Source organism: Amblyraja radiata, chromosome 11 (assembly GCF_010909765.2).
Source record: "Amblyraja radiata isolate CabotCenter1 chromosome 11, sAmbRad1.1.pri, whole genome shotgun sequence".
NCBI lineage: Eukaryota > Metazoa > Chordata > Chondrichthyes > Rajiformes > Rajidae > Amblyraja > Amblyraja radiata.
In genome coordinates this window covers 19593874-19611112 of record NC_045966.1, presented here as the reverse complement: position 1 = coordinate 19611112, position 17239 = coordinate 19593874, and the positions used below count along the sequence as shown (strand labels likewise).

Genomic DNA, 17239 nt, shown 5'->3' with positions numbered 1-17239 from the left:
TGATTCAGTTATATGGGGCATTGGTGAGACCACACGTGAAGTGCTGTGCACAGTATTGGTCAAATTATTGAAGAAAGGACGTTAATATGTAGGAAAGTTCAGAGAAGATTTACTAGGTTAATACCTGGAATAGGGAGGTTATTTTATGAGAAAAGGCTGAACTGACTAGGCTTGTATATGCTGAAGTTTAGAAGAGTGAGATGTGACTTGATTGAAACATATAAAATTATGCAGAGGGTGTTTCTTCTCGGGAGAATCTCTATATACAGGGCACTATTTAAAATCATAGTTTAACTTATTTAAGACAGAGATAAGGTGAATGCACTGATGATCACAAATCTCCTCTACTCTTCTCAAATCAGGCATTTCAAATATGCGTGTCATGGGTTATGGGTTTATGGGGAGAAGGACGGAACATTGGATTGAGTGGGAAAGATAGATCAGATGATTAAATGGCAGAGTTTCAGATTCTGGTTTCAGCATAATTGTTAAAAGGTGTGCATGCATGTCTGCATGCAAGCATGCTGCATGTGGTCTGTATGCACAAGTGTGTGTGCGCACAAACGTGTTTTGTGTGCATGCACACGTGTGTGAGTATGTGCGTGTTAACTTACAATCTATGAATCAGTCCAGTGATTTTACTTTCCCAAAGGGATCACAATTTTACTTGTCCCGATAGATGAGAAAAACAATACTGCATTCACGCATCCAGATTGTCTTTCCATTTACTGGATGAATCGTAACATGTTCACTTCAATCACTGTCTAAACACAAGGTTAGAAAAGACAAGCAATCTGGTCCAGGTTAATCTGCAAATGAAAAATAAATTAACATAGAAAAGAAAAATGCAACATCTGCCTGCCATTGCTTCCAGTAGAATACAAGGGTTTTATGGGGACATTTCTTGAAAACAAAGGCAATCTTAGTTTTGATTCCAGCACCTTGATAGCCAAAATGCTGCCACAGGGAAAGAGCAAATACATTGGATTTCTGTCCAATAATCGGGATGTTGAGCTATCAGAAGCACAGATACAATGACCTAAACTGATGTCTTCTGTTGTGAAGTATTGTTGATTTGGCGGTCACCCCTGTCCATCAGCCAGTCAATCTAATCTCTGTAGAGCTAAGTGATTTACGCAAAATTAAATAAATATGCAGCATGGAAACAGGCCATTAATCCCAAATGTTGGCATTCACACATCACTGGAGCCTCGGCCATCCTTTAACAATGCATACAAATGATTTTGTAATTATTTCCCTCTCCATGACACATTTACCCAACTTCCCTTTAAATGTTACAGGACAATACACCTGAGAATGAAACGAGTTCCATATTCTCCTCTTTCAATGAATATAGTTTTTTTTAAATTAGTTACTTGATTTCTTGATTAGTTTCCTATATTGATAGTCTCCAGTTTCCACTTCCTCTGTCCTCTTGATCAAAACATTTACTACATTTAGTAAAGACTAGACCAAATGCAGACCCGTTGGGTCTGTTCCCCCAACGTGCGGTTGTGGGGGGGGAGGCGGCATGCAGCGTCACACACTGACTACCCCCCCCCCCGCACTCACGCTAATGAAGGGGAGGAGGGGAGAGAGAGAGAGAGAGAGAGAGAGAGAGAGAGAGAGGGGGGGGGGGAGAGGAGGGGGGGGGAGGAGAGGAGAGGGGGAGGAGAGGAGAGGGGGGAAGGAGAGGGGGGAGAGGAGAGGGGGGGAGGAGAGGGGGGAGATGAGAGGAGGGAGGGGGGGAGAGGAGGAGAGGTGGGGGGGAGAGGAGGAGAGGGGGGGAAGAGGAGGAGAGGGGGGGGAGAGGAGAGGGCGGGAGAGGAGGAGAGGGAGGAGATGAGGAGAGAGGGGGGATAGGAGGAGGGGTGAGGAGGAGAGGGGAGGGGGGGAGAGGAGGAGAGGGGGGGGTGAGGAGGAGAGGGGGGGGGGAGAGGAGGAGAGGGGGGGGGGTTATGAGGAGAGGGGGGGGAGAGGAGAGGGAGGGGGGGGGGGAGAGAGTGCCTTCTTACTTTAACCCAAACCCAAACAACCATTTGTAGGCAGTGCTTTTTTACCTCTAACCATATTTTCATTTTCAAACCAAATTAAGGATACTCACAGTGGTGTAGACATTTGTCAGTGTCATTCAGAGCTCTGATTGAGGCACACCACTTGCAGAGACTGATTGAGGCACTCATCACTTCCGGGTTTTATGGTCCCTCCGGAAGGGGCGTGGCCATCAGGAGAGAGAATCTCAACATTTTTTAAACACTAATAACTCTTTTATATTTAATCGATGGAAAAAATCCTCTTGTCCTGCGCAGCGGAGGGGGATTCTGAGTAAGATGGCCAAAAATCACAGCCGTAAGTGGCAGCGTTTTTTTCTAAAATCAATATACAGAACAACAGGAAGTGGTCAAGATCAGACTTTTAGTAATATAGATAAACATATTGTCTAAATAGGGGAAAATTGTCTGACTGAGATGCCAAGACTTTGTGAACTGAGTACAAATGGTTATGATTCAGTTATATGGGGCATTGGTGAGACCACACGTGAAGTGCTGTGCACAGTATTGGTCAAATTATTGAAGAAAGGACGTTAATATGTAGGAAAGTTCAGAGAAGATTTACTAGGTTAATACCTGGAATAGGGAGGTTATTTTATGAGAAAAGGCTGAACTGACTAGGCTTGTATATGCTGAAGTTTAGAAGAGTGAGATGTGACTTGATTGAAACATATAAAATTATGCAGAGGGTGTTTCTTCTCGGGAGAATCTCTATATACAGGGCACTATTTAAAATCATAGTTTAACTTATTTAAGACAGAGATAAGGTGAATGCACTGATGATCACAAATCTCCTCTACTCTTCTCAAATCAGGCATTTCAAATATGCGTGTCATGGGTTATGGGTTTATGGGGAGAAGGACGGAAAATTGGATTGAGTGGAAAAGATAGATCAGATGATTAAATGGCAGAGTTTCTGATTCTGGTTTCAGCATAATTGTTAAAAGGTGTGCATGCATGTCTGCATGCAAGCATGCTGCATGTGGTCTGTGTGCACAAGTGTGTGTGCGCACAAACGTGTTTTGTGTGCATGCACACGTGTGTGAGTGTGTGCGTGTTAACTTACAATCTATGAATCAGTCCAGTGATTTTGCTTTCCCAAAGGGATCACAATTTTACTTGTCCCGATAGATGAGAAAAACAATACTGCATTCACGCATCCAGATTGTCTTTCCATTTACTGGATGAATCGTAACATGTTCACTTCAATCACTGTCTAAACACAAGGTTAGAAAAGACAAGCAATCTGGTCCAGGTTAATCTGCAAATGAAAAATAAATTAACATAGAAAAGAAAAATGCAACATCTGCCTGCCATTGCTTCCAGTAGAATACAAGGGTTTTATGGGGACATTTCTTGAAAACAAAGGAAATCTTAGTTTTGATTCCAGCACCTTGATAGCCAAAATGCTGCCACAGGGAAAGAGCAAATACATTGGATTTCTGTCCAATAATCGGGATGTTGAGCTATCAGAAGCACAGATACAATGGCCTAAACTGATGTCTTCTGTTGTGAAGTATTGTTGATTTGGCCGTCACCCCTGTCCATCAGCCAGTCAATCTAATCTCTGTAGAGCTAAGTGATTTACGCAAAATTAAATAAATATGCAGCATGGAAACAGGCCATTAATCCCAAATGTTGGCATTCACACATCACTGGAGCCTCGGCCATCCTTTAACAATGCATACAAATGATTTTGTAATTATTTCCCTCTCCATGACACATTTACCTAACTCCCCTTTAAATGTTACAGGACAATACACCTGAGAATGAAACGAGTTCCATATTCTCCTCTTTCAATTAATATAGTTTTTTTTTAAATTAGTTACTTGATTTCTTGATTAGTTTCCTATATTGATAGTGTCCAGTTTCCACTTCCTCTGTCCTCTTGATCAAAACATTTACTACATTTAGTAAAGACTAGACCAAATGCAGACCCGTTGGGTCTGTTCCCCCAACGTGCGGTTGTGGGGGGGGAGGCGGCATGCAGCGTCACACACTGACTACCCCCCCCCCCCCCCCGCACTCACGCTAATGAAGGGGAAGAGGGGAGAGAGAGAGAGAGGGGGGGGGAGAGGAGGGGGGAGGAGAGGAGAGGGGGGAGAGGAGAGGGGGGGAGAGGAGAGGGGAGGAGAGGAGAGGGGGGGAAGGAGAGGGGGGAGGGGAGAGGGGGGAGGGGAGAGGGGGGAGAGGGGGGAGAGGAGAGGGGGGAGAGGAGAGGGGGGGGAGGAGAGGGGGGGGGAGAGGAGAGGGGGGAGAGGAGAGGGGGGGGAGAGGGGAGGAGAGGGGGGAGAGGAGGAAAGTGGGGGGGAGAGGAGGAGAGGTGGGGGGAGAGGAGGAGAGGGGGGGGAGAGGAGAGGGGGGGGAGAGGAGAGGGGGGGGAGAGGAGAGGGGGGGAGGAGGAGAGGGGGGAGGAGGAGAGGGGGGGAGAGGAGGAGAGGGGGGGGAGAGGAGGAGAGGGGGGGGAGAGGAGGAGAGGGGGGGGGGAGAGGAGAGGGAGGGGGGGGGGGAGAGGAGAGGGAGGGGGGAGAGAGAGTGCCTTTTTACTTCAACCCAAACCCAAACAACCATTTGCAGGCAGTGCTTTTTTACCTCTAACCATATTTTTATTTTCAAACCAAATTAAGGATACTCACAGTGCTGTAGACATTTGTCAGTGTAATTCAGAGCTCTGATTGAGGCACACCACTTGCAGAGACTGATTGAGGCACACCACTTTCTTGTTTTATAGTCCATCCCCCTACCTCCAGCAGGGGCAGCAGAGTGAATGGGGAATTTTGTAGAAACATTAATATCTCTGTCAATTTGCATCGGCGGGAAAAATCCTGGGCACACATGCGGCGGAGGGGGGCTCTAAGCGAGGTGGCCAAAAATGATGGGCGTAGGTGGCGGCGTACTCTCAGAAATCGCAGCACAGAAAGCCCAAACCGTTCAAGAACAGACTTTTAGTAATATAGAAGATGTATGTACCCTCTCCCATTCTGCTCTCTTTAAAAGTAAAGGGACCTACATGATTCATTATCCACTGACATTGAATCCTACAGTTCTGCTAACAACCTAGTCAATCTTTGGTGCATCCTCTGGAGTGGCCCTATTATATCCTAACTATGATAAACCTGAATTTGCACCTCCAGGCCTGAAGTCTGGAATTGCTACTCAGCATCTCCCCATGGGTCTAGTTACTTGGTGTAGATTTGGAGAACTGCCCCAAAGCATGGCCAAGGAAGGTAGAAAACTGCCACCAGTGCTCTGAAGGGGTCAAGGAAAGAGCGTTCACGTCGCGGCCCTGTTTTCACCAATCTTTCCACCGCCACGCACAAGAAGCACAGGAAGCGCAAGACAGACACCATTGTATGCAGATGCCAAGAAGTGTTGTCAGCTCTGGCTGAACAACTTTAATCTTGTGTGCGGACTCGATAAGAAGACCAGTGCTCTGAAGAAGCAAACCCCCCCAAAACACTCCCCCAAAGTCCCAGGAACAATGACAAGACAGAGTACAGGAAGCAGATAGAGAATTTAGTGACAGGGTGTCAGGACAATAACCTTTCCCTCAAAATCAGCAAAACGAAGGAGCTAGTCATTAATTTCAGTAAACAAGGTGAGTACATGCCTCAGTCAGCAACATAGTGCGGACGTAATAATGGTTGAGAGCTTCACATCCCTTGGTGTTAATATTACCAATGATCTGTTGTGGGCTACATTGATGCGACAGCCAGGAAGATACACCAATGCCTCTACTTCCTGAGAAGAATGACGACATTTGACATGTCACCAGTGACTCTTAAAAACTTCTACCGACGCATAGAACGCATGCGATTGTCCGATTGCACCACAGCTTGGTTTGGGAATAGCGCTGCCCAAGACAGTAAGACATTGCAGAGAGTTGTGAATGTAGCTGAGTCCATCACACAGATCAAACGTCCCACCAATGACTCCATCTATACTTCTTGCCATCTCAGAAAAACAGCCAACATAATCAATGACATGTCCCAGCCCTGTCATTCCTTCTTCTCCCTGTTTTCGTCTAGTGGAAGGTACAGAACCAACGCCCCTTAGGAGCAGTTTCTTCCCCTCCATTATCGGGCTTCTGAACGGTCCTTCCATAAGTAAGGGTACTGTCCGGGTCACCTCTACCCCATTGAGGACATTGGACTTTGTCTATGGAACTGATACGCTACAATTAATAATAATAATAATAAATACTTTATTGATCCCCTCAGGGAAATTCAGATGTCCAGAAGCCCCCATCCAACAAACCCACAGATTCAAAACGAACACAGACAGAAAATACATAGAATACAATGTGGACACTACCTGAGAGCAATAAATACTTAAAAAGACCAATAATTAACAATTAAAAATTAAAAATTGCAAAATGCATCCCCCTACAGCCTAGCGGTCCGAATTATAAAATCTAATGGCTGCAGGGGTGAAGGATCTCCTGAACCGCTCCGTTCTACAGGGCAGGGAGAGGAGCCGGTTGTTGTTCCGAGTGCTCTTTTGACTCTCCAGAATTACATGGAGGGGATGCCCGGGGTTTTTCAGGATGGCCTGCACCTTGTGCCTCATACGCCTCTCAAGCACATCCATCCCAGAGTCTACTCTCCCCTCCAGCACTGAGCTAGCTCGTTTAACCAGTTTGACCAGCTTCTTGTTGTTTTTTGCACTAATGCTGTTGCCCCAGCAGACAACAGCGTAGAAAATAACACTTGCAACCACAGTGTTGTAAAACATGTGCAGCATATCATTACACACATTGAAGGATTTGAGCCTTCTGAGGAAAAAGAGTCTGCTCTGGCCTTTTTTGTAGAGGGAGTCAGAGTTGACAGACCAGTCCAGTTTGTTATCAAGGTGCACTCCAAGGTATTTATATGTCTGCACCACCTCAATGTCAGCCCCTGCAGCGTTGACCGGCTGAAGGGGGAGCTTGGACCTGCCAAAATTAACCACCATCTCTTTAGTCTTAGTTGTGTTCAGGATGAGACAGTTCTCTTCACTCCAGGCACAAAAGGCACTGGTCAAGTTCCTGTATTCCTCCTCCTGCCCGTTCCTTACACATGCCACAATCGCTGTATCATCTGAATATTTCTGTACGTGGCATGTGTCAGACTTATAGTTAAAGTCTGCTGTATACAGGGTGAAGAGGAACGGGGCCAGAACCGTTCCCTGTGGGGCTCCAACATTGCACACCACTGTGCCAGAGACACTGTCTCCCAGCTTGACAAGCTGTGGTCGACCCGTCAGGTAGTCGTATATCCAGGAGATAAATGTGGAATCCACCCCCATCTTCTTAAGCTTGTCATTCAGAATCAGGGGTTGGATGGTGTTGAACGCACTTGAGAAGTCGAAGAACATAATCCTCACATAGCCACCGGGTTTGTCCAAAAAGGAGTAGATCCGGTGCAGCATGTAGAGGACTGCGTCATCCACCCCAATGTTCTCCTGGTATGCAAACTGTGGTGGGTCGAGTGCGTGCCGGACTTGTGGTCTCAGGAGACGAATGAGTAGCCGCTCCATTGTTTTCATGATATGGGATGTAAGGGCCACCGGTCTGTAGTCGTTGATCTCGGTCGGCCGCCCTGCTTTGGGAACCGGCACGAGACATGATGTTTTCCACAGACCTGGTACCCTCCCTGACTGGAGGCTCAGGTTGAAAATGGTCTGGAGCGGCTCCGCCAGCTGAGCCGCACAGTCTTTTAGTAGCCTGGGACATACACCATCAGGGCCAGCTGCTTTACCAGGGCGCAACCTCCTCAGCTCAGCTCTCACCTCGTCCGCCGTGAAGAGCAGTTGAGGAGATGCCGGTATAGGAAGTGCTGCAGCTGTGGTGTTGGGGGGGCTGCCTCGTGGAGGTGATGGTGGGGGAGAGGCTGCACCTGTAGAGGTTGGAGGGGATACCAGATCAAACCTGTTATAGAACAGGTTAAACTCATTGGCCTTGTCCACGTCTCCTGACGGCTGGCTTCTCTTCTCCTTGAAGCCAGTGATGGTCTTCATTCCTCTCCACACCTCTTTGATGTTGTTGTACTGCAGTTTCTTCTCCAGCTTCCTTTTATAGTCCCCTTTTGCCTGCTTCATACTCCTTTTCAAGTGGTGCTGTACCCGCTTGATTTTTTCCCGATCACCAACCTTGAAAGCCTCCTTTTTCTCGTTTATGAGGCTCTTAATGTTGCTTGTAATCCAAGGTTTGTTATTGGGAAAGCAACAAACAGTTCTTACTGGCACAACAACATCCCTACAGAAGTTGATGTAGTCCGTTATGCATCCAGCCATCCTGTCGATGTCCATACAGCTGTTTAATTCCTGTGGCTCCATCAGTATGTCCCAGTCTGTGCATTGAAAGCAGTCCCTCAGTGATTCACTGGCCTCTGGTGTCCACTTTCTGAAAGTGGTTGTAGGCTGTCTCAGTACACAGGGTTTGTAAGAAGGCCTTAGATAAACCAGGTTGTGATCTGATTTGCCAATGCAGAAAATAAAACTCCGTACTCTATATCTTCCACTTTGCTCTATCGATTGCACTTGAGTTTGAACTAATTGTATCTATGTGTGGTACATCTGATCTAATTTGATAGCATGCTAAACAAAGCTTTTCACTGTACCTAGGTACTTGCGACAGTAATAAACTTAAACCTAAACAACCACCAAGGGTTCATCAGTTAGCAAATCTCCATCCCCAATTTTGTGTACTATCAAAACTATGATGAATTTGGAATAGCATACAGGCATTTTATCACAACAAACATTATTAAAATAATAGATAAATTAATCTCAAACATCTCAACATATATATATAAATAAATAATAACATTGAACCAAACAAATCTTACATTCTTTTTTGAAACGTAGTCACATTTTTTCTTCCGATTGAAACCAGCGGGATCTTACCCTGAGTATGAACAGGCACAGGAGGTGAGAAATAATTTCTCTGCATCGTGGGCTTTGGGTGAAACTGGGTTCTACCACTGGACTCATCCAGCAATGGAGCACGTTGACAGATGACATTATCTTTCAGTAAGTTCAGGATGTCTGCATTCAACAACATGTACATTCAAACGCTTGGATATGCCAGTATTTATCAACATGATCTAGTTCTATACTGCAACTGGAAGAGTACCAAGCCCTCCATACATGATCTACACAATCTGTGGAATTCATTGCCACAGAAGGCAGTGGAGGCCAAGTCAATTAATATTTTTAAGGCAGCGATTGATAGATTCTTGATTAGTACGGGTGTCAGAAGTTATGGGGAGAAGGCAGAATGGGATTGAGATGGAAAAATAGATCAGCCATGATTGAATAGCAGAGTAAACTTGATGGGTTGAATGGCCTAATTCTGCTATTATAACTTATGAACTTATGGACTTATGAAGTTATGAACAAGCTTAGCATGAAACATCTCCACCTTTTAATTTATTCTATTCAGAACTAATCCCAATGTTTGGTTGGTTTTCTTATTGATCTGTGTTGCAACATTTAAATGATTTGTGTGTTTTTTACTGCCATTCCTATTCTCCTCTACATCATTGAGAATTTCTCCCCCAAGTAGTGTATTGTCCTTGCAAAGTTATCTACATTGAAAATAATTTCTAAGTTACATACCTATTTTTCAAGATAATTGATACCAATTTATGACCATCCACCACCCACCCAGTGCCGCCCAATAATCTAATAACATTTATAAATTTAGAAATTGGTTTTTGATTTAAAATATCAATTGTAAACAACTTTGTTCACAGCACTGAATTGAGCCGGACTTCATTTCAGCACTGAGTAGGCACACATCCAACCTTGTGAACATGTTATTTTTCTTGTTAATTAGTTGATTCAAGTCCAGGCAATACACGTTTGCTAACTCAGACTCTGTAATCAATCTCGGGTTCTGCAATCAATCTGGTTTGTCATCAAAAACAATCAGTTACTATAAATCAACAACACCATGAGCTTGTTCCATGGGACTTTGCCACGTAAAGCTGCCCAATTGTAAAGTGGGTGTACAGCTTCAAAATGTAATGCTTTTCAAACTAACTCAGCAGAAAATTCTCAGTTACTGCCACAGCCATATGAAATCAAAATGTGACACAAGGAATTGCAGTTGCTGGTTTACCAATAAAGACAAAAGTGCTAGAGTGACTCAGTGGGTCAAGCAGCATCTATGGAGAACATTGTTATAAATATTTGTGCATTTTCAGTCAATTACCGTCTAAGGTTTTACTTGTATGTATCAAATGATTAATGAAAATATCAAGTAGAGTTATAGAGTCACAGAGCTGAGCAACATAGAAAGAAGCCCTTTGGCTCAACTTGACTAAGCCACCCAAGTTGACTGAATGAGCTAGTTCCACTTGCTTGCGCCTGGTCCATATTACTCGAAACCTTGCTTGTACCTGTCTGTGTCCTTGGAATGTCATAATTATACCCAAAACTGTACTTTATATACCTCTGTAAGGTCACCCCTCAGCCACATACACTCCAGGGATGAAAGACCCACCCTCTCCTTCTAACTCAAACCGTCCAGACCCAGTAACATCCTTGTAAATCTATTATGCACCTGGTGTCATTCCAGTTGAATTACATCCTTCTTACCGCAGGGCAACCAGAAATGTACACGGTAATTCAAAAGTGACCTTATCAATGTCTTGTGTAGCTGTAATATGACATCTCCTATATTCAGTACCCTGAGAAGGCAAGCATGCCAAGGGATTTATTCTCACCTTGTCTACCTGTGCCCCCACATTTATGGAACCGTGTGCCTCACCCATATGTCTCTATGTTCTACAACATTCCCTGGGACCCTACCATTTATTGTGTAAGTGCTGCTCTGGCTTGTCTTACCAAAATTCAACACTTCACATTCATCTGAATCAATCTCCATCTGCCATTGACACAGTTGATCAAGATCCCACATTAATCTTAGACAACATTCTTCACGGTTCTCTATACCACCAATTGTGGTGTACAAAATTGTGAACCGTGCCACGTACATTCTCATCTGAGTTACTAACATAAATTAGGAACAATAGTGGAACCCTCACCCATCCCTGTGGCACACCACTTGTTAAAGGTCTCCAGTCTGAAAACACTTTACCGCCACCCCTTGTCTCTACTTTCAAGCCAATTATGTATCCATAGAGTAATAGAGTGATACAGTGTGGAAACAGGCCCTTTGGCACAACTTGCCAACACCGGCCACATGTCCCAGCTACACTAGTCCCTCCTGCCTGCATTTTGTCCATATCCCTCTAAACCTGTCCTATCCATGTACCTAAATGTAGGGATAGTCCCAGCCATTCACCCACCACCCTTTGTGTGAAAATGTTACCTCCCGGATTCCTATTAAATCTTTTCCCCTTCACCTTAAACTTTTGTCCTTTGGTCCTCGATTCACCTATTCTGGGCAAGAGACTCTGTGCATCTACCCAATCTAATCCGCTCATGATTTTATACAGCTCTATAAGATCACCCCTCATCCTCTTGCACTCCAGGGAATAGCGTCCCAACCTATTTAACCTCTCCCTATAGTGCAGACCCTGTATTCCTGGCAACATCCTCATAAATCTTCTTTGTACCCTTTCTAGCTTTACCACATCTTTCCTATAACATGGTGCCCAGAACTGAATGCAATATTCTAAATGCGGTCTCACCAATGTCTTATACAACTGCAACATGACATCCCATCTTCTATACTCAATACTTTGACTGATGAAGGCCAATGCACTAATGTGCCAAAAGCCTTTCTGACCACCTTATCTACCTGCGACTCGACCTTCAAGGAACCATGTACCTGCACTCAGAGATCCCTTAGCTCTACAACACTCCCAAGAGCCCTACCATGAACTGAAGGAAATCCACATTAGGCAGGAAATGGTGTTGGATAAACTGATGGGACTGAAGGCTGATAAATCCCCAGGGCCTGATGGTCTGCATCCCAGGGTACTTAAGGAAGTGGCTCTAGAAATCGTGGATGCATTGGTGATAATTTTCCAATGTTCTATAGACTCAGGATCAGTTCCTGTGGAGTGGAGGGTAGCTAATGTTATCCCACTTTTTAAGAAAGGCGGGAGAGAGAAAACAGGGAATTATAGACCAGTTAGCCTGACATCGGTGGTGGGGAAGATGCTGGAGTCAATTATAAAAGATGAGATAGCCGAACATTTGGATAGGAGTAACAGGATCGGTCCGAGTCAGCATGGATTTACGAAGGGGAAATCATGTTTGACTAATCTTCTGGAATTTTTTGAAGATGTAACTAGGAAAATAGACAAGGGAGAGCCAGTGGATGTAGTGTACCTGGACTTTCAGAAAGCATTTGATAAGGTCCCACATAGGAGATTAATGGGCAAAATTAGGGCACATGGTATTGGGGGTAGAGTGCTGACATGGATAGAGAAGTGGTTGGCAGACATGAAACAAAGAGTAGGGATTAACGGGTCCCTTTCAGAATGGCAAGCAATGACTAGTGGGGTACCGCAAGGCTCGGTGCTGGGACTGCAGCTATTTACAATATACATCAATGATTTGGATGAAGGGATTTAAAGTAACATTAGCAAATTTGCAGATGATACAAAGCTGGGTGACAGTGTGAACTGTGAGGGGAATGCTATGAGAATGAAGGGTGACTTGGACAGGTTGGGGGGGAGGGCAGATGCATGGCAGATGAAGTTGGGAAAATGGCGTCAAGTTGGGAAAAGGGGAAGTACAACCGGATCTGGGGGTCCTTGTACATCAGTCTAGGAAAGTAAGCATGCAGGTACAGCAGGCAGTAAAGAAAGCGATTGGCATGTTGGCCTTTATAACAAGAGGAATCAAATATAGGAGCAAAGAGGTCCTTCTGCAGTTGTACAGAGCCCTAGTGAGACCACACCTGGAGTCTTGTGTGCAGTTTTGGTCCCCTAATTTGAGGAAGGACATTCTTGCTATTGAGGGAGTGCAGTATGGTTAATTCCCGGGATGGCGGGACTGTCATATGGGGAGAAGGCAGGAACGGGGTACTGATTGGAGATGATCAGCCATGATCACATTGAATGGCGGTGCTGGCTCGAAGGGCCGAATGGCCTACTCCTGCACCTATTGTCTATTGTCTATTGTCTATTGTCAAATTTGTCCAAAGAAATTCATATTATTTACAGTAGCCCAGATTTTAACATCACTGGCAGCTATTCATTATACTTATCTATACATATCATTCAATAACATCTGGACTTTATAAAGGTGATTGCACAGCAATTTGCTATGGTATTAAAAAGCCAAAACAATACAGTTTATGTCATCCTGCTATTTTGAAGGATGTTGTGAAACTGGAAAGGGTGCAGAGAAAAGTTATGACGATGTTGCCAGGGCCTGAGGGCCTGAACTACAGGGAGAGGCTGGACAGGCTAAGACATTATTCCTTGCAATGTATGTGGCTGATCTTATAGAGGTGTAAAAGATCATGAGGGGAATTGATAAGGTGAATGCACAAAGTATTTTGCGCAGAGTAGGGGAATCAAGAACCAGAGGACATATGTTTAAGGTGTGGGTAATTTAATGGGAACTTGAGATGCAACTTTTCACACAAAGGGTGGTAGGTATATGGGATGAGCTGCTAGAGGAAGTAGTTAAGACAGGCACTAAAACAACATTTAAAAATAGTTGGATAGCTACATGGATAGGATAGTTTTAGAGGGATATGGATCAAATGTGGGCAGGTGGGACATGTAGATGGGGCATTTTGTTCAGCATGAGCAAGTTGGGCTTAAGGGCCTGATTCTGTGACTATCACTCTATAATGCAGCATTTCATATGGGTATCTGGAGCTTAATGTGAACATGGCACAATGTTGCATATCTTTAACCAATTTGATTTAGAAACTGTACTGATCCACACAGAAGGAGCAAGGATAGTTGCATTCCAACTTGTATGGCCAAGAACATAGTTGTATGGCCAAGAAAGCACACTAACACCTCTACTTCCTTAGAAAGCTTAAGAAGTACAGCATGTCACCAAGAACTCTCACCAACTTCTACAAATGCACCATAGAAAGCATTTTATCGAGATGGTTTAGGAACAGCTCCATCCAAGACTGCAAGAAATTGCATAGAATTATGGATGCAACCCAGACCATCACACAAACCAACCTCCATTCCATTTACTCCATTTACACCTCACGCTGCCTCGGCAAAGCCAGCAGCATAATCAAGGACGAGTCGCATCCTGACCACACTCTTCTCCCCTCTCCCATCGGGCATAAGGTATAGAAGTGTGTAAATGCACACTTCCAGATTCAGGGACAATTTCTTCCCAGCTGAAATCAGGCAACTGAACCATCCTACCAACAAATAGAGAGCAGTCCTGAGCTACTATCTATCTCATTGGAGACCCTTAAACTATCTTTGATTGGACTTTACTGGACTTTATCCTGCACTGTGGATGGCTCAATTGTATTCATGTATTGTCTTTCCACTGACTGTTTTGCACACAACTAAAACTTTTCACTGTATCTCGGTACACATGACAATAAACTAAACTAAACTAAAATTAAACTAAACTTATTAATTGCTGCCCAATTAGAATTAGAGTTGCTGCCCAAATTTGTTCATTAATGGTAGTAACTGCTGGTGACATCACCATTATCTTGAGTGTAAACTCAGGGCCACACCATGCTTAAAACACAAAACACAAAAACCATCACATGCCTTTAAAATGGAGAAACACCATATAATTATACTCATGTTAAAGTATGTTAAATTATAGCGTTCACAATTTTGTATAATTTATACTTCTTTTACAAAATAAACATGAAATATGTCAAAGTGCACTTCAATGTGTGAAAATTATGCCACAAAATATAATGAAAAGTTAGCTAATCTTAAATAATTGATTTATGGCAACCAAATAATTGCAGCTATATCAACATATCAATTTGAACTAGAGCTGCAAAAAAATCATTCTTTCTGTGACTATAAAATACGATGATAATTCTGTCAAACTAAATTGTTTTCTTTAGAGACATTGATATTCCAGATTAATTTTCATACTTGAAGTAGCAAATTACCTTGTTTTGTAACTGTAATTTACAAATTGCATTTAACTTTGTCCAAGTTATTTACCATATTGCAGGAATGATAAATATTTGTAATTCTAAAGACACCGGACTTGAAGTTTATGTTTGCCACCAATATGTTAACTTCATTTGTATGTTTCCAAACAAGTTTACCCAAGTCATGATAAAAATGACAAAAGTTTTACCTTCTGTGGATTTGTTGCCAAAATGTTTTTCATTTTATGGTTTAATCGCTATCCTTTCCAAAATGTAGCACCAGCAAAACCCCAAAGGAGTGTTGGTTTCAGTTGAAAGCCTGGAAGCATGAAGTATTCAAAGCAGATGTCGGCACATTAAATAATATGAAGAATGAGTAAGTTAATGATTTTTTAAGTAGTGTGAAGGACTTTAACCGATGGACTGGACAAAGTGAAACTATAACCAACATTATCTTTGGATGAACCTTCTATGTCATAAAGATACACATCAACTACATTGATTCAGTGTTGTTGATGCATATCTTTATAGCTACATTGAGTAATTTTTGTGTTCAATAAATTTCAAAACTAAAAGACCACAACTATCTCTGCTGGATTCCAGCAAGTGTACATCCAATTTCTTAGTTCTATCATTCTATAAGGAATACAACAATATTTTTATAATGCCAGAATTTGCTAAGATAGGGAGATGGAATTTAATGCAGATAGATGCCAGGTGATGCACTTTGAGAGGAGGTATAAGGGCAGGACATACACAATGAATTGTTCAGTATAATAGAGTGTTAAAGGTTGAAGGGACCGGTGTACATGTACAAAGATCCCTGAAGGTGGCAGCGTATATAGATAAGGAGGTGAAGAAAGCATACAGAGATGGTCAGAGCATAAAATATTTTTTTTTAATGGGAGTTTAAGATGTAATTTTATAAAGAATAATTAGGCCACTTCCAAAGTATTGTGTGCAGTTCAGGTCAGCTGTAGGAACGAGACGTTTGTACTGGAGAGTGAGCAGTAGTTTAGTTTAGTTTAGTTTAGTTTAGGTTATTATTGTCACGTGTACCGAGGTACATTGAAAAGCTTTTTTGTTGAAGTATTGTGCACACTTCTGGTCAGCTGTAGGAATAATGTGTTTGTACTGGAGAGAGAGTAGTTGTTTAGTTTAGTTTAGTTTAGTTTGTGTGATGAGGTACAGTGAAAAGATTTTTAGTTTTGAACAGCTGCTGCTCAATGTAAAAGTCCCTCACTACCACTGAACTTGCAACAGGATTCACCTGAGAGTCATCAACTCTGAAAGTCTTTTCATTTCTTCATAATTTTAAGATAATTCTCCTTATTTAATGGTATTCAAAATACAAATTGAGTTGTTCAACAATTTATAGGTCAAAGTACATGTCTGCTATGTCATTCAGTTAGAGCAACTGGAATTCAAGCTTTGGCTGCAGCTCGTTGTCACCTATGTATCTGCTTCTTTTCTCAGTGGTGTAATAGCTGCTCATATTAACCTACTCAAAAATATAATCGCACTACATTTGCTAGCTTCAATACAGTGGATTTTGCTTCAAAACTCACAGAGAACTTCAGACCCTTATCCTTGAGAAACTACACTGAACCAGTTTCTGCTTGTAAACATCTGGTCCTAGAACTCCAAGTTGTTTTTCACTTAAGCTTCTAATTCACCACTGGAATTTAAAATACAGGAATTCCTGTAAGAATTAAAATCATGTTCCATCTTGCAGATCTTTAGACAGGAACCAACTAAATCAAATACATCACTCTTGTCAAATCCCAAAGAGCAATGAAAAAAAACCTGGTTAATCTAGATGAAAAAATGTAACTGGTGACAAATGATTATTTTTCTGGGAGATAGACTTCTTAGAAAAAATCACTCATCACCACTCAAGCTGAAATAAAACAGATTGCCAGATAAGGGATAAAGGGCCAAAGTTTTCATCAAACAACTTTGTGAGATTCTTTCAGGGCTGGCATATTAAATACTGCATGACATCAACTCACTTTTCTCAAAGTTATGAAACAGCAGAGATCACAGTAAAGGTTTAGTTTAGTTTATTAGTTTAGAGATACTGCACGAAACAGGCCCTTCGGCCTACCGAGTCTGCGCCGACCAGCGATTCCCACACACTAGCACTATCCCATGCACACCAGGGACAATATAT

The 17239-nt window shown here is 42.9% G+C and overlaps 1 protein-coding gene across 1 annotated transcript in view; it reads right to left on the bottom strand.

Moving 5' to 3' along the window:
* slc23a1 (solute carrier family 23 member 1) overlaps positions 1–15393 on the bottom strand; it is a 113333-nt gene extending 97940 nt beyond the window's left edge. The window contains exon 1 of the mRNA XM_033029468.1: positions 15276–15393. Within this exon, the coding sequence (XP_032885359.1) occupies positions 15276–15308 (33 nt within the window). The 5' untranslated portion in view covers positions 15309–15393. The remainder of the gene's footprint in view (positions 1–15275) is intronic.
* Between the last annotated feature and the right edge of the window lie 1846 nt (positions 15394–17239).